The 17,390-nt window shown below is 28.5% G+C and overlaps 3 protein-coding genes across 6 annotated transcripts in view; 1 reads left to right on the top strand and 2 right to left on the bottom strand.

Annotated features, from left to right (window-relative positions):
* The window catches only part of LOC131171796 (pentatricopeptide repeat-containing protein At5g16640, mitochondrial-like), a 72,714-nt gene extending 56,391 nt beyond the window's left edge, over positions 1-16,323 (bottom strand). For all 4 annotated transcript variants that reach the window (XR_009142438.1, XR_009142436.1, XR_009142435.1 and 1 more), the window contains exon 1: positions 16,123-16,323. The gene's annotated coding sequence lies outside the window, so the exon portion shown is untranslated. The remainder of the gene's footprint in view (positions 1-16,122) is intronic.
* LOC110650146 (ERAD-associated E3 ubiquitin-protein ligase component HRD3A) lies at positions 169-3,569 on the top strand. Its single transcript, XM_058131742.1, has 5 exons — positions 169-737; positions 888-1,376; positions 1,588-1,803; positions 2,610-2,933; positions 3,175-3,569. The coding sequence occupies exons 1-5, from the start codon at positions 225-227 to the stop codon at positions 3,421-3,423; spliced, it is 1,791 nt and encodes a 596-aa protein (XP_057987725.1). The 5' UTR covers positions 169-224; the 3' UTR covers positions 3,424-3,569.
* On the bottom strand, positions 12,082-17,298 carry LOC131172030 (putative pentatricopeptide repeat-containing protein At1g12700, mitochondrial). The gene is made up of 9 exons (XM_058132976.1): positions 16,999-17,298; positions 16,876-16,884; positions 16,696-16,745; positions 16,123-16,171; positions 15,424-15,507; positions 15,238-15,294; positions 13,439-13,931; positions 12,791-12,855; positions 12,082-12,195 (listed from the first exon to the last, which is right to left on the bottom strand). Exons 1-9 carry the CDS (start codon positions 17,296-17,298, stop codon positions 12,082-12,084), a joined length of 1,221 nt encoding a protein of 406 aa, XP_057988959.1.
* Between the last annotated feature and the right edge of the window lie 92 nt (positions 17,299-17,390).

The following is a 17,390-nucleotide window of genomic DNA, read 5'->3' as shown; positions in this document are numbered from 1 at the left end:
GTTTTGAAAAGTTTCTCCATCCCTATCAGCTTCATTCGGTCTTTGCGGGATGACCAATGCATGGGACCTAACTAACATATTGTCAAGAAACACCAATCGCACAACAAAAGTCAAAGAAATAGTGGAAAAACCAAAGTCAAACCAACGTGCAAGGTCAGTTAACAACATTTCAAATCAAGTAATAACACAGCCACTGATCTTTCTGCTTCATCCAGGGCAACAAGATGTTTCGTTTAACTCTCTCCCTCCTCTTTCTTTCTCTCCTCGTTCGCTCTCTCGTTCTTGTTCTTTCCCAAGGCGACCTTAAAGATGATCTCATCTCCGACGCATACTCCTCTCCTGACTCTCCGCTGGAGTGGGACGAATTCGGCTACTCTGATTTCAAGCCCGACAACGAGCTTGACCCTGGCTCTTGGTGCGCTATCTTTGAGCCTGATTCCTCTGTTCTTGATACCACGGAGGACCCGGTGATGGCGGAGTATTACTCCGCTGTTAAGAAGATGTTGTGGGCGGTGAGCCGTGGGGAGGTGAGGATGATGCAGGAGGCTGCGGTGGAGATCGAGGCGGCAGCTGTGACTGGGAATCCACACGCTCAGTCAGGGTTGGGGTTTCTGTATGGGCTAGGACAGATGAGGGAGCGGAATGAGGACAAGGCGGTTCTCTATCATTATTTTGCGGCTGAAGGAGGTAATTTGCAGTCCAAGATGGTTCTAGCATACACTTATTCACGACAAGATGTGAGTAGTCCCTTCAGTTAACTCTCTAAATAGATTGAGCAATTTAACTAGGTTTGATAGTACCCAAACTCGCTTAATCAAGCTTAGTTCTTCATGGAATATTGTGGTTATGCATGCTGTTATTCTTTTTATTTTATTGCTTTGTTTCAGATGTACGATAAAGCCGTTAATTTGTATGCTGAGTTAGCTGAAGTAGCTGTGAAAAGTTTTTGGATCTCAAAGGATTCACCTGTGATTGAACCGGTTAGAATTCACAATGGAGCTGAGGAGAACAAGGAGGCTCTGAGGAAGTCGCGAGGGGAGGAGGATGAAGACTTCCAGATTTTGGAATATCAGGCCCAAAAGGGCAATGCTGAAGCCATGTACAAAATTGGGCAATTTTACTACTTTGGATTGAGAGGATTGAGGCGTGATCAGGCAAAGGCATTATCATGGTTCTCAGAGGCTGTGAAGAAGGGGGAGCCCAGGTCAATGGAACTCCTTGGTGAGATATATGCAAGAGGAGCTGGAGTTGAAAGGAACTATACTAAAGCAATTGGCTGCTTTAAACTTGCATCAGAGCAGCAACTTTACTCAGCTTATAATGGCATGGGGTATTTGTTTGTGAAAGGTTATGGAGTGGAAATGAACTATACCAAAGTAAGCTTGCTTTTTTTTTTTTTTTTGGGCACATATATGACTATAGCTTTACATTTTATTGTTGCCATTGTGTTATCTCATTGTGAGCTTATTAAAGCTAGGTGCATGTTGTGGATGCTTTTTGGGTTGTTTCCAATATATACTGTTACATTTTGGCCTTTTATTAATGGTTAATATCTGATAACGCGCAAATCAATTCCTTCAATTACAGGCAAAAGAATACTTTGAGAAAGCTGCTGACAATGAAGAGGCTGCTGGGCGCTACAATCTCGGAGTAATGTATCTTAAAGGGATTGGGGTAAAGAGAGATGTAAAGCTGGCGTGCAAATATTTTATAGAGGCTGCTAATGCAGGTCAACCAAAGGCATTTTACCAACTAGCAAAGATGTTCCATATGGGTGTGGGACTTAAGAAGGATCTCATTATGGTAAATCCAGTTGCTTATCCTTCACCTTTGCTTCCTGTTTATAAGCTTATATCCTTATGACCAATAAATGCAACAAACGAAAGGTTGACCTCATTAAACTGGTAGGAGATTGTTGCATATGTGAACAGTACCCAAGGTACTGAGCAGCAGAGGAAAAGTTAGTAGCAGCAGAGGGAAAGAAGTAGAAGAGAGAACGAGGAGGGAGAGGACAGCAGGCCCCAAGCATTCCAAATCAATTACTCCAACTCCATTACACACACACACACACACACACACGCACATATATATTTATATAGCAAAGTTACAGAAGTATTGATAGAGATTTAATGCATAATCTAAAATTTTGCCATTACTATTCCAATAAGATGATTGTGTGCTTTGAAGATGGTATTTGATGGGACTGGATATGCTGATAGTCATGGATTGGATTCTTTCTTGATACATGATTTCAGTGTTTAAACATAAGTTTCTATTATGATTGGCTAGTAGTCGTGCATGTTAAATTTCTGAAAACTGTATGTAGTTTTTCTCAGTTTTTGGATATGTTTGAATTTGACTTATGGTAATCAGATCCTAAATGTCTGGTAGTTCTGCATCATACATCTTAGCTCTATTGTCTAGGTAAGTGGCTGTTTAGGACCTTCAGGTTCCTAATAATATGGTTCTACATCATAATGTCAAGTAAAAAATGGGAATGGGTAAATTAATTATGTTTATATTTTAAGAATGCATCTTCCAGCAAATGTTGCGGGTGGTATTAGTATGTATGAGTCATCTATTTACAACTGATCTTTTCTTCATTCCAGGCTACTGCATTATATAAATTGGTTGCGGAACAGGGTCCATGGAGTACCTTGTCTAGATGGGCACTGGAATCATACCTAAAAGGTGATGTAGGCAAGGCATTCCTACTGTATTCAAGGATGGCTGAACTGGGCTATGAGATTGCCCAGAGTAACGCTGCATGGATTCTTGACAAATATGAGGAGCATAGCATGTGCATGGGAGAATCTGGATTTTGCACAGATACACAAAGGCATCAGCGTGCATTTTCTTTTTGGTGGCAAGCTTCTAAGCAGGGTAATGAACATGCTGCTTTGCGGATTGGTGATGCCTATTATTATGGTCAGGTATGTTTCTTGGTTTTTTCTTACCTAAATCCGACTTATCATAGATTCATAACACAAAATATGTGGCGAGACTTGTCTATTAAATGCATGAGCTCACATATTTGTGTCGTAAATTTATAGTAAACTAAACTTAGCCAAGGTCTTTGACTTAAACAACACCAACACACCCTCTGATCTATAAAATTTGAATCATTCATTCAATTCTAATTTTAAGGGATTTTTTTCTTTTTTTTTTTTCAAGGGAATGGAGAGGGACTACGAACGAGCTGCAGAGGCATACATGCATGCCAAATCTCAATCTAATGCACAAGCCATGTTCAACCTTGGATACATGCATGAGCATGGTCAAGGACTTCCATTTGATCTCCATCTCGCTCAGCGTTATTATGATCAAGCCCAAGAGGTTAAAATGATGGGAAGCTCGGAATGGTGCCGCCCATTTCTTAACATGTCAAATGGTGTGGAGCTTGGGATGGCACCCAGTTGTTAACCCATCGGTACGTATATGGACATTAGACATTTTACTTTTAATATGTTATTTCAGCTGGAAAAATTTTCTTCCCGACACTTTTGTTGTTAATTGTATATATATGTGTTTTAAGATTATACAAGATTATACAGACCTTTCATGTGCAACATTTCCACTCATGGAGTGATTCATTTTCAATATTGTTATTGCATGATGCTTATGAGGTGTCCAATTGCAACTCATTAGGAAGCAAGAGATGTTGCAACTCATTAGGAAGTAAGGGATGTGCAAGCGGTCAATTTAATTTCAAAAAAAAATTAGTAACTAAGAAGAAAGCGAAAGGTTCATAACATAATATTAGAAATTGGAAGAGTGAAGGAGACACCATTGGAGCTGCGTTTGTTGTTTGTGTGGTGCATTTTGGAGCGAAAGAGACGCCACAGGTAAGAAGTTTATGAGAAACAATTGGCAACAAGTGGTGAAGAAACAAAAATTATAACAAAAATTAGAAATTGATCATGGTGGGTTGATAAATGAATTGCCAACACTGAAACCATTTACAAAATGGACTGATAAAGGATGCAGCATATGACATAATAGGATCAGGTTTTCTCACAAGAGAAAAGGAAAGGTATCTGCATAGGCACAATAACAAATTTTAAGTCATTTATATGCTTACCCAATAGTTCTTCATTCCTTTTTATGCAGTAATAAAACATATTAATTAATATTAATGTGCATATACAACCTAAAAACATAATGCTGGTGCTAATATACAATTTGTCTTAAAAACAGAAAGTAAGCAACCAGAGGAATTGTAATTATACTCATATGCAATAGATTTAAGTACCAATAACTCTGTTTCAGAAAAAAAAAAAGTACCAATAACTCAGCATCATAACAAAGACTTCGTCCATCTGTTGATCAGTATTGATTGTTCACTTAAATTTTTACTTCTCATGATTTTATTAAATTAGTTATAAAGCTTATATTAGAAATGAGTATAAGAAAAGAAAGTGAACAATATACAATAAAAACTAATTACCCCTTTCTTCACTTAATTAAATTATTATTATTATTATTATTATTTACTTATAGAAGAAAGGGTCTCCATTTATATACATAATTGCAATTAAAGAAAATTATGCTAATTAAAAAAAAAAAAAGCTTTTAGTTTCCAATAATTGTGTCAAGTCCGGGATTATCAAATGATTGAAAAGATAACACATCTGTTAGAACTAACCATTCACTGAATCTCCTATCCAAATATCTATGACATTTCTCTTATTTCCTCATTCTGTTTTTCCTAGTTCAAAAATAACAAAAAAAAAAATTAAAATTTAATAAAAAAAATGGAATAAAAATACCATTAATTCACTCTTAATCTCATCTCAAAATTTAAAATCAAATTCAGCAAATATTTAACAATTCAAGCAACAATATATGTTTTTGAAAAATTATTTAAGAAAATATTTTTAAGATTATATATATAAATTCAAATTGTCTTTTATTCTTAAAATTAATTAAAATTATATTTTTATTATTTAAATTAATTTAAAATTCTTAATTTTAGAGTCAACATAAATTTAAAATTTTTAGTTCTATTTATACTTAATTTCAATTAAATATAAAATTTTACATGAAGTAATTAATTAAAATAAAAAAATTAATAAATAAAAAATATAATTTTATTGTATTACAATATTAACTAGTATCTTTCAAATTTATATTTACCATTAGTTATTTATTGTATATATTAAAATTAAATTTAAATCTACTTAATTTTATTCCTATGTATATTTACATTGTTACAAGTATGATTTTTTAAAAATTTTTATTATAGAGTTAGTATTATACCACTTATAAAATATTATCCCATGCATTAATAATAAATAAATGAGTAATATTAATAATATATTAATTAATTAGATTATATTTATATTATTAATTTATTAATATTTTCCTATTTTTATTTTTTTTAACATTGAAAATAGTAGTGTTTATAATTTTTATTCTTTTGAATAAAAATAAATTAATAAGAATTGAAATAAAAAAGATATTGTAACAAAAATCATATTGGAATAAATTTATTTTATTATGTTAATATAGTTCTAATTTTCTATTAATAATAGAATCGAGAATCATATTATACTGAATCATATTGAATACCAAATAAAAAAATAATTAAATTTGAAATTAATTTTATAAAAATATTTTTATATTTTTTTTAGAAATATAATATAAATTTTAAACATATAATACATATGGTGCATTTATAATAATAGACTTTATGCATTATAATATATATACAAGTACAAATGAAGGACCAACTTTTAGAACTAATAAAAATATTCTTATAAATATTAATAATATAAGTTTACATTTTTCCTTGTTTAAATTTTATTTTTTAAAATTATTTCATAAAAATTTTGTTGAAATTTTAGTTTAGAATGAGAAACCTATATATATATATATATATAAGTTTACATTTTTCCTTGTTTAAATTTTATTTTTTAAAATTATTTCATAAAAATTTTGTTAAAATTTTAGTTTAGAATGAGAAACCTATATATATATATATATATATATATATATATATATATATATATAATTTTAATTAAAACATACATGATTAAATTTATATTTATATTTATATTTTAATCAATAATATATTTATAACATATAAAATATAATCTATGATTTAAAAAAAAAATACTTATTACATATATTAAATAATTAATATATTAAATAGGTTTTAAAATTTTTTGGATTAAATTATATGACAATATAAAATTTTAAAATTTCAATATAATAAAAATAAAAATTTTATAATGATTAACAAAAATTCATTTTAAAATTATTTTATTTTCTAATTTTACAAATAATATACAATTTTATTATGTAAGTTAACATTATTTTAAATTATGAAAAATTAAAATAAAATATATACAAATCATTTTTTTTAAAAAAAGTAAAATAATAAATTTTAAATGAATTAAATTTAATGAATTAATTTGTATTTATTATTAATTTATTTTAATTTTTAAACTTTTTCACCCATTTATATTTTTAAACTTATTATTATATTTTTTTTATATTACCTTTAAGTTTATAATTAAGTTAATATTATATGTTAATAATATAACATAGAACTTTGATCAAATAGAAAAAATTTAAGTTGATAAATACTTCTATTTATATAATCAATTAAAATAACATTAAAATTAATATTTCAATTTAAATAATTAAATATAATATTTATAATATTATAATAATATTATATAATATATAAAAGATTAATAAAAATTAATGAATTTTTATAAAATTTTTATAATATTTACTATTCTTATAAAATTATTAAGAACTAAAAAATAGTTATAATGGTAATAATATAATTTATTGTTAATAATTAAGTTTTGCGCTTGCTTTCCATACATGTGATATAATTTAATAAAAGTTGACCTATTTTATTAAATTCATGAAATAAATTACCAAAATTTACAGTTTTGAATTTAATTATCCATAATTATCAATTTTAGAAAATAAATTAAACTTTATTCTCCTATGTTTATTATCACTTTTGTGATTTTAGTTGATATTTTTTTTAATTTTTATTTTATTTTTCTTCATATTTAATTGAACTTTGCTAATTGTTATGTATTACTAGGAAGATAATAAGAACCATAGTTATTAAATCTAAACCAAATCAACCAGTTGAATTAGTGAATTATCCTTTAAATTGATTCGAGTTTATAATTAAATCAGACAATAAATTGATCCAACGATTGAATCGATGTGACTCGACAGATTCAATTATTTAATAAATCTTTTTTATTATTAATATAGGAAATTGAACTTAAAATCTCATAAAAAGTTATTAAAATTAAAATTAATTGAGTTAATTTAGTAATTATGTATTTTTTATTTCAGTATATTTATATTTTTGTTAATGTATGCTTAATATTTCATAAAAACTAGAAAGAGAATTATATATTTATAGAAATTTTTATACATTATATTGTATGAATATTTTTATATAAAATTTAAAAATATTATTAAATTTTATTAAATATAACTTAATAGGTGTTAAAGGTTTATATTAAATAATTAAAATTTAATTAATTATATTTATTTATATTAATAGGTGTCATATTTAATTAATTTATATATATTTAATTAATTTTTAATGATATGGGCTATTAACTCACTTATTGAAATATTGACCCACTCACTCGGTCAAGTGAAACATTGATTCATTCACCCAATTTCTTAACCGGATTAAATATAAAATATAGAGGGTCAAGTTTAATAACACTAATAAAAAATCGGATTATTATTATTATTACTAATAATAATAATAATAATAATAATAATAATAATAATAATAAAACATTTGACCCAATAAAAAACCATTAGTACCCCCATTGATATTGAGTTTCAAAATTAAAAGATATTTTCTAAAAAATAAATATTTTAAATATTTTTAAAAATAATTTCTTATTTTAATATTTTTATCACTAAAATATATTAATTTTATTTTTTAATATTAAAATTTAAATGAGAGATTCACAATTTTAAAAGCAAATTTAGCATCGTTGAATTGAACTCATTAGTTTAATTTTTTTAATTAATTTTTTATTTTCTAATTAATATATTTAAAAAGTATTTTTTAAAAATAATTCTAATAATAATATCAAATAAATATTAATTATTTGCATTAAAAAAGTGTTTATGAAACAAATTTTATATTGCCAAATTGATCAAATGGAATATTAAATTAAAATTGATCTAACTTATTTAAGTTTTTTCTCACTATATTTATAATTTTATTTATAAAAGTAATTTATAATTTATATTTCTCATAAAATATATTTTTATACATACATATGTTAAAAGTTACAAGAAATCTACCAACAGAGATGCATGTATTTCTGGAAGTACATACACTAGTAATGACAAGATGTTAGGGGCATATTTATTTGTAGAAAATATTTTTTTTTAATTTTAAAAAATTTTTGTTTTTATTTTTATAAAAATTAAGAGAAAATATAAAAAAATTCATTCAACTATTAGCAACAAAAAATAATTTTCTAATTTAAAAATTAAAAAAAATTCCTTATCTTTTATAATTAAAAAATAAATTATTAAAAATATTTAAAAACTTAAAACTCGTTAAAATCATGATAATTAAAGAAAAATTAATAAAGCCAACAAATCACATGTAAATATACGAGCGAGGAAGAGAGTGAACCTTATAAAAATTACTGATGTGTGATTTATCTTAATTTAATATTATTATTTTTATTATTAAATTAAAAAAATTACTTTGCACCCATCTGTCCTACTCATGTTTTTCCTTGATCTTTTCTTCACCTTACATTTTAATCTCTCAATAAATCCATTCGCACATACTTCTTAAACTTGTCCTTGAGAGACTAAAGGCTAATTTGGTATTTCTATTGAAATTACTATTGAGAAAATAATTTTTAAATATACTAGTTAGGGTATTAAAAAATTAAAAATTAAATTTAATTATAAGAATACTAAAATAACAAAATAGTTTTTTCAAACTACTTTTCTCAATAGCATTTAAAATTGTGCTTTTATTCGAAAATTAGTTTGAGCTCTGAAACTTAATATGCAAAGCAGGGCTAAGGAAATGGACCGCCACTCCTCACGACCCTAAGTTGCCATTATTGTGTAGCTTATACCTAGTCATTTTTGCTTGATAATGCCTTTAGTAGAGTAAGCATTCGGTTCAAATCAAATCGAATCGAATCATTCTATTTTGATTTGGTTTGATTCAGTTTAAATCGATCGGTTTTGATTTTTAATTGATTTTTTTAATTTAGACTTGATTTTTAAGTTATTTTGTCTAATTTTAACTTTAGTTTGAATTTGATAATCATTAATCAATGAAATTAAATAATTTATATATATATAATTAAATATAATTCATAAATTTTTCATAAAAATAAATTAATTCAAAAATCGATTTGGTTCGATTTGGTTTGATTTGAATATATAAAATTCGGTTTGGTTTGATTTGAATATATAAAATTACTATTTAGGTTGGTTCGGTTTAATCGATTTTTTTCTTCAAAATCGAATGAAATAATGAAATTTTTATAAAATAAAATCGAACCAAACGGATTAAATTTTAAAACCAAATCGATTGAATCAATTAACTTTCGGTTCGATACGATTTTGGGTTTAAAGCGAAATCTGCTCACCTAGCCTTTAGCTCTCCAACTTTTACAATAAGAGATGGTGATGTGCATTTCCCTAAGCTAACTATAATCTAAAATGCATTAAAATGAATTCCACTGCTATAGTTTTTTTTTCCTTTTGTTTGTTATCACACTTATACATTCTGCATTTATATTATCCGCTAAAGAAAGAAATAATTGTTTTCATAAGCAGCCCCACAAAGATTTCTTCTCTTCTTGGAAAGCCCACGAGAGTGGATTGCTATATATATATATATATGAATTAGCTTTGATTCCAATTCTTCCGATAGTTGTTGAATGTAACTTGATTCATCAAATTATTGACTATGGTTTGTCAATTATTGGTTTATAATTAAAAACTGATGCAACTATATTAATATATAGCTGTGCATGGTTCATAGGGATTTGAACTAAACCGAAGAATCATTCGAGATCGATAGAATCATATCAAATATAATTTTATTTTGATATTTGAGTTTAGTTCTTATTTTTTACTAAAAATTGAATCGAAATCGTACCAAAACCGAATCAAGATTGAACCGGAGAATGTGAAGGTAGCAAGAAATTGATTGGAGAAAAAAAAAATTGATGGATTTTTGGACAAATAAAGGTATTGATCTTTGATGGATTTTTTTGGTTCAAAGAAACTCGGAGGTTTTGTCCCAATTTGTTCCCTTTGATAATATATATATATGTATATATATATATATTATATTAAAAAGTTTCATATAGAGATCAAACGGATTGATTTTTGTGGATACTTGATTCGACTAAACCCTAATAAAATATATTTAGATAATATATAGTTGGGTTTAGGAAGAATTCAAATTTAAAAAGTAATATTCATGACGAGTTTGGTTTTATATGTTAGGTATTTATTATTTGAACAAATTTATATTAATATTTAATCAAATATAAAAAGTAATATTCATCCACCTTAACATTCTCATCTCTGCAACTCTTATCTTAAACGCATACGACTCTTTCAGTGCCCAACACTCACTACCATATAACATATAACATAGCCGATCGTATGGCTGTACGGTAAAATTTTCCTTTCAACTTGTTGGGAATCTTACGATCACATAAAACTCCCGTGGCACATCTCTACTTCAACCATTCAGCTTTAATCCTATGACTAACATCCTCCTCAAAATATAAATTATTAATAAAAAATAAAATTTTATATAAATTATTATTTAAAATATATAAAATTAAATAGATTCTAAAATTTTTTGAATAATAATAGAGTTTAGAACTTATTTAGACAGTTAATAATAAATTTTAATCGAATTTATGATGAATTTGATTTTGAAAATATTAATCATATTTGGATTTAAGTAAGTGATTTTCACGAGTACCCTATCTGTTGCCATCAGTCGGGTGAAAATGGGCTGCCACCTATAACTTTAATGATAAAGTTCATTTTAATCCTTCAACTGATCCAAAATTATATTTTCCACCCTTAGACTTCTAATAAAAAAAATTGGGAGTGTCAAAACTCTGCTACTGACCAGATGGATAGCTTTGTTGATGATATTTGGTGTTTCCCATAGTTTATCATTGAAGATCAGGTCATTTCGTGCTTTCCACATCCTCCGTGCCAAGAGCAACCAATTGGAGAAAATACACTCATCTCAAATGTAGAGGCGAAGCAAAACAGACTTCTCTGATTGACCATGAGCCCCATAAGGCCCCAGCCGCCCCAAGCGGCCTAGAGTTTTCAGCTGCAGGTTGGTGCGTCTAGATAACGTTACAAATAATTTAATTTTAAGAATTATCCATTTTTCTTTCGATTAGCATAGGCACGAAATAATTCACTTATAATCATTTGTAATAGGAGCAAGGTTCTGTTCTCATTAGAGAATGGGAAAGGCATCTGCATAGGCACAATAACAAGTCTTCTTAAAACGTTCATATATTAGCATCTTCACAGGAACAATAACAAATCTTAAAATGTTCATATATTAGCAACTTCTTCTAGCAAAGTCCAAACAGGAATTCTCTTAACGCTAGAGATTGCTGCATTAATCATCGACTAGTGAAGCAATTTTCTGGCGCGCAACAAACTTCAGAGGTCATAAGTAATCAAATATTATATGTTCTCTTGAATATGTTGGAAGTGGTCAAGTTGGAAGAGAACGTGTGTGACAAACTTCCTCGCAACTGTAGATTAGTGGGTGAAGACAACATTACAAATGGTTTAATTTAAAGCATTAACCATTTTTATTTGCATGAGCATATGCTTCTAAACAATTAATACATATTTGACATCACCAGCAAACAACTAGCTTTCAATAACCGAATAGTATCTGATAAGCAACTCCAACACCTACTCCCAAAAATCCTAAACTTTGCACAAAATATATACGACTCTGACAATAATTAAATATTTGTTTAATCTACTATTGACATCTAAGTCATGACGATTCATGCAAGCCAATTCAATCTACAAAGACACAGAATTCCCAATCTGTACCATTATCATATGTAAAATCAAAGGCAGTTCCTTGTTCTTGTACGGTAGAACAAGGACTTGCACCTGAAGCACAAGAGCTAGATCCTGCACAAGAAGGAAGTGTTATGAGGTCACAGTACAATTGGGTTTTTCTCCATGTGCATAACAACAATATAAAGCTTTGATATTTCCAACCTACTCATGAAAATAAAATGACAATATACAGGACGCCAGTGGCTAAACATATAAAATAGAAATACAAGTAAAGCTGCTATTATATCAAAAAATATCATTCCATTATTAGCAACCATTTGAACATAAATCACTTACACCTATAATGTAAGTATCTACTACCCAAATTCTATGTATAATACATTCCAACATTTTTTGGAAGATTCTCTTTCTTTTAACAGTAAGCAAACTCCAATATGGCAATTTTTATGTTTCTACTTCAACTGTCTAGCTGTCTTAAGCTTACACACCACCCCACACGCACACACCCCCCGCCCCTCGCGTCCCTTCTTTTTTTTTTTTTTTTGTTTTTCCATCCTTTAAACCTAGCCATGGACCCATAACTATCTTCTTCTTCTTTCCGTCAATCCACTTTCTACTTTTTGCAGTTGCATCATCAAGCAGAAAATAATGCAGAAAGTTGCAAATTAGGGAATAGGCACATTATTAATTGTGATTATGGAATCACAAAATGCTTGCAAGATAAAAACCACAACATGCACTGATTTCCTGTATGGAAAAAGGGTGAAAAACCTGCAAATGCACATAGAATTAAGCACAGAACAAATATGCTTATACATTCTACATATATAAAAGGAATTATCTAGTTAGCGTGCGAGTTTTGCTTTTAGGAATATAATAAAAATTAGAAATTCATCATGGTAGGTTGATAAATGAATTGCCAACACTGAAACTATACACAAAATGCATTGATAAGGGAAGTAGCAGGGTCTCACAAGAGAAAGGAAAGGTATCTGCATAGGCACAATAACAAATCTTAGGTTATTCACATACTCACCCAATAGTACTTCAGTCCTTTTATCTAGCAATCAAACATATTCATAAATGTTAATGTGAATATACAACCTAAAATCATAATCTAGTGCTAATATATAGTTTCTTTTGAAAAGGGAAAGTAACTACTAGAGGGATTGTAATTGTACTCAAATGAAATATATTGAAGTAGCAACAACTCACAACATAACAAATACCTCGTCCATCTGTTGTGCAAGTCTTGATTGTTAAAATATCACTTAAACTTTGCATCTTTAGAACATTTGGAACGATTTCGTAGTTTTCTCAGAATGAGATCGTCATTGCGCGATAAATGTATTACATTCGAAGGTGGTGGCATCTGCAGAGAATCCTTTATCAACCATTTCATCAATAAGCTGTGTTGCCTTTGCTACATCCTCATGCCTGAGAAACCCTTGAATAATCACATTATAACAGCAACCATTTGGTACACATCCACTCTTTTCCATTCCTCTAAAAACTTTGTATGCTTCATCTAATAATCCTTCTTTGCAAAGGCCTTTTATTATTGTACTATATGTATAAACATTAGGCTGTAAGCCTTTTTCAAAATGCCTAAAAAATAGTTCTTTGGCATCATTAAGCCTCCCAGCTTTGCACATACCATCAATCAAAATTGTAAAACTCACACAATCCATCGCTTTAAATAGTGTGAGTGCCTCATCAAGATACCCTTGTTTGCACAAGCCATCAAGAATGATTGAAAAAGTCACTTTATCTGGCTGCTGACCATGAGAACACATGTTCTTGAAAACTTCTAGTGCAATTCCAGGTCGCCTTGCTTCCCACAATCCCTTAATAAGAGTATTATAAGTAACAAAGTACCGCTAAACTAAAGTTCATAAATTTAATTTTTAATTAATTTTTTTTTATTTTTTAATTAATATATTTAAAAAAACTTCTCCATAGTAACTCTAATAATAATAGTAACTCTTATAATAATATCAAATAGGTGTTTATTATTTTCTATTAAAAAAATATTTATGACAAAAAAATATTTTATTTACCGTCAAATAGATCAAATGGGATATCAAATTAAAATTGATCTAATTTAATTAACTATTCTTTTCTTACTATATTTATAATCTTATTTATAAAAATAATTTATAATTCTAAATATATTTATCATAAAATATATTTTTATATTTCATATGTTAATGTTATAAGAAATCTACCAATAAAGGTGCATCTGTTTCTGCCAGTATATACACTAGTAATGACAAAATGTTACAACAGATTACTCGTAAAAAATATTTTTTTTATTTTTTAAAAATATTTTTATTTTTATATTAAAAATTATATAAAAAATAGTTTTTTAATTTAAAAAATTAAAAATATATTATTATCTTCCATAATAAAAAAATAAATGACTAAAAAATATTTTTTACTTTTTAAAATTTTTTTAATATGTGTTATTTATTCTTTTATAATAATATAATTATTTTTTTATCATTGTGCATAAATATTTTTAATAATTATTTAATTTTTATTATGAAAAGTTATAATAATATTTTTATGAAAAAAATAAAATTATTAAACTGAACTTTTCTATTGATTTTCAAATCTTAATTAAACTTTGAAAAACTGAAAATTAATTTTCGTTTCTTCATTTAGAAAACTAGCACACATGAATGGAGATCAGAAAGAGATAGATGTGTAGATACAGAGGCCACACATATGTTAGTTTTATGAAAGAAGGGAAATCTACATATGCCATCAATACTATATATCATCTCTTGAATATTGATCACAACTTGAGAAAATTTAAAAGAAACTACAAAACATTTAGAATTTGAAATGTGAACTGGCCAATTTCCTTCTCTATTGACAAAAACAACAGATCCTTGATGACAGACTCATAAGCATATTAGCAACTTCTTCTAACGGTAAGAATTTCAAAGCTTATCATAATGAAACCAACAGCTAGTGAGTCCAGATTGGAATTATCTTAATACTAGAGATTACTGCATTAATCATGGATTGGTGAAGCAATTCTAAACTTCAGAGTACTGATTAATTCATACTTCTAGTGTTTTCCATTGTTTATCATTAAAGATCAGGTCATTTCGTGCATTCATTAGCTTCCATGCCAGGAACGACCAGTCCGAGAAGAAAGCCATCAACGAGAAGAGCTTTCAGATTTTCCATCAGTGCTTCCTATTTCAGGATGCCTAAACATATTCAGCTCTCAAATTCAGACGCCAAGAAAACTACGCCTCTTGCTGACCATTAGCCCCTTAAACCCTCTTCCACCCCAAGTGGCCCAGACTTTTCAAAAATTTATACCATCATCAGATGTAAAATCAAAGGCAGTTCCTTGTTCTTGAATGGTAGAACAAGGACTTGTACCTGGAGCAGAACAGCTAGATCCTGCACAAGTGCTGGGAGGCCACAGAACAGAATAGGAAACTCTTTTACCTAAAATCGTAAATGTGGCTACTGAAATTAATTTAAATTCAAACAACGCAACACTAGCCACAACTGGAAATGGTGAGATTTATGAGTTAACTAGGTTGATTGTGAATTTCATGTAATGAGGCAAAAGATAGAAATTAGAAAATTTGCATGGGATAAGAAAATATTCTGAAATATATTTTTTTTATGAATAGAATTAGATTGAATATTCAAGAGATTGTACAGTATAATCAAAACTGAACAACTTTGTTAGTGAATTGAACCCATAGATGATATAAATTTTCACATCCAAAAACTCATTATCACAAGCTAAGCAGTAAGCAATATTTAGCTGAAATTCATTTAATACTAAAGAAAAGGAACTAAAAACATACAAATGAGATTCTCACAAGAAAAGAAAAGTTGCATATAATATAACAGGAGCAGATTCTCACAAGAAAGAGGGAAAGGCATCAACATAGGCACAATAACAAATCTTAAGTCATTCTTATGATTACCCAATAAAATAAAATTTAATGTTTTATGAGATTTGTTAATTTGAGATAAAGAATCAGGTCAATAGAAACTTACCAAGCTCATGATGTCTCTATAATGAAGAAGAACAATATGTTCACAGGCCCTGCCAAGAAAAATAACATGTGAGCAAATTCAGCACAATAACAATAAAAAGCTTGGCATTTCCAACCTACTCATAAAAAAAAATGTCAATATGCAGGACACAAATGGCTAAACACATAAAATAGAAAAACAAATTAAGCTACTATTACATCAAAAAATGTCATTACATTATGTAGCAACCATTTAGACATATATCACAAACACCTATAATGCAAGTATCTGCTACCCAAATTCTATGCATAATCTATTGTGACATTTTCTGGAAGGTTCACTTTCTTGCAACAGTAAGCAAAATCCAATGAGAAATTTTTGTGCTCTACTTCAACCATCTAACAGTCTTAAGCTTACTACTTTTTTTCACCCTTTAAATCTAACTATGGACACATAACATTCTTTTGATGTTTTAGCTATCCTTCTTTCTGTCAAACTATATTCTACTTTTTGCAGTTGCATCATCATGCGAAAATAATGCAGAAAGTTGCAAATTAGGAATAGGCATATTATGAATTATGATTATGGAATCACACAATGCTGGCAAGATAAAAACCACCACATGCACTGATTGCACTGATTTCCTATATAGAAGAAGGCGACAAATTGGTGAATGCACAGAGAATTAAGCATAGAACAACTTGCTAGGGAATTCCAAATATAATTATACTTTCTAAATAAAAAAGGACCAATAACTCATAAAATGACAAATACCTCGTCCATCTGTTGAGTAAGTCTTGATTGTTAAAATATCACTTAAAAATTGCACCTTTAGAACATTTGGAACGATTTAGTAGTTTTGTCAGAATGAGATTTTCATTTTAATAAATGTGTTACCAATTCAAAGGTGGTGGCATCTGCAGAGAATCCTTTATCAACCATTTCATCAATAAGTAGTGTTGCCTGGTATATCTTTATGCAGAGAAACCCTTGAATAATCACATTATAACGGCAACCATCCATTAAACATCCACACTCTTCCATTCCTCTAAAGACTTTGTATGCTTCATCTAGTAAACCTTCATTGCAAAGTCCTTTTATTATTATACTATATGTATAAACATCAGGTTTTAAACCTTGTTCAAAAAGCCTAGAAAACAATTCCTTGGCATCAGTAAGCCTCCCAGCTCTACACATACCATTAATCAAAATGTTATAGCTCCCACAATTACCCTACAACCGACTTTTTTCCATCGCTTTAACTAGTGTGAGTGCCTCATCAAGATACC

The sequence above is a fragment of the Hevea brasiliensis genome, chromosome 13 (assembly GCF_030052815.1).
Source record: "Hevea brasiliensis isolate MT/VB/25A 57/8 chromosome 13, ASM3005281v1, whole genome shotgun sequence".
In the NCBI taxonomy this organism is placed as follows: Eukaryota; Viridiplantae; Streptophyta; class Magnoliopsida; order Malpighiales; family Euphorbiaceae; genus Hevea; species Hevea brasiliensis.
Note: the sequence above shows the minus strand (reverse complement) of the source record. Positions and strands in the feature narration are given on the sequence as shown.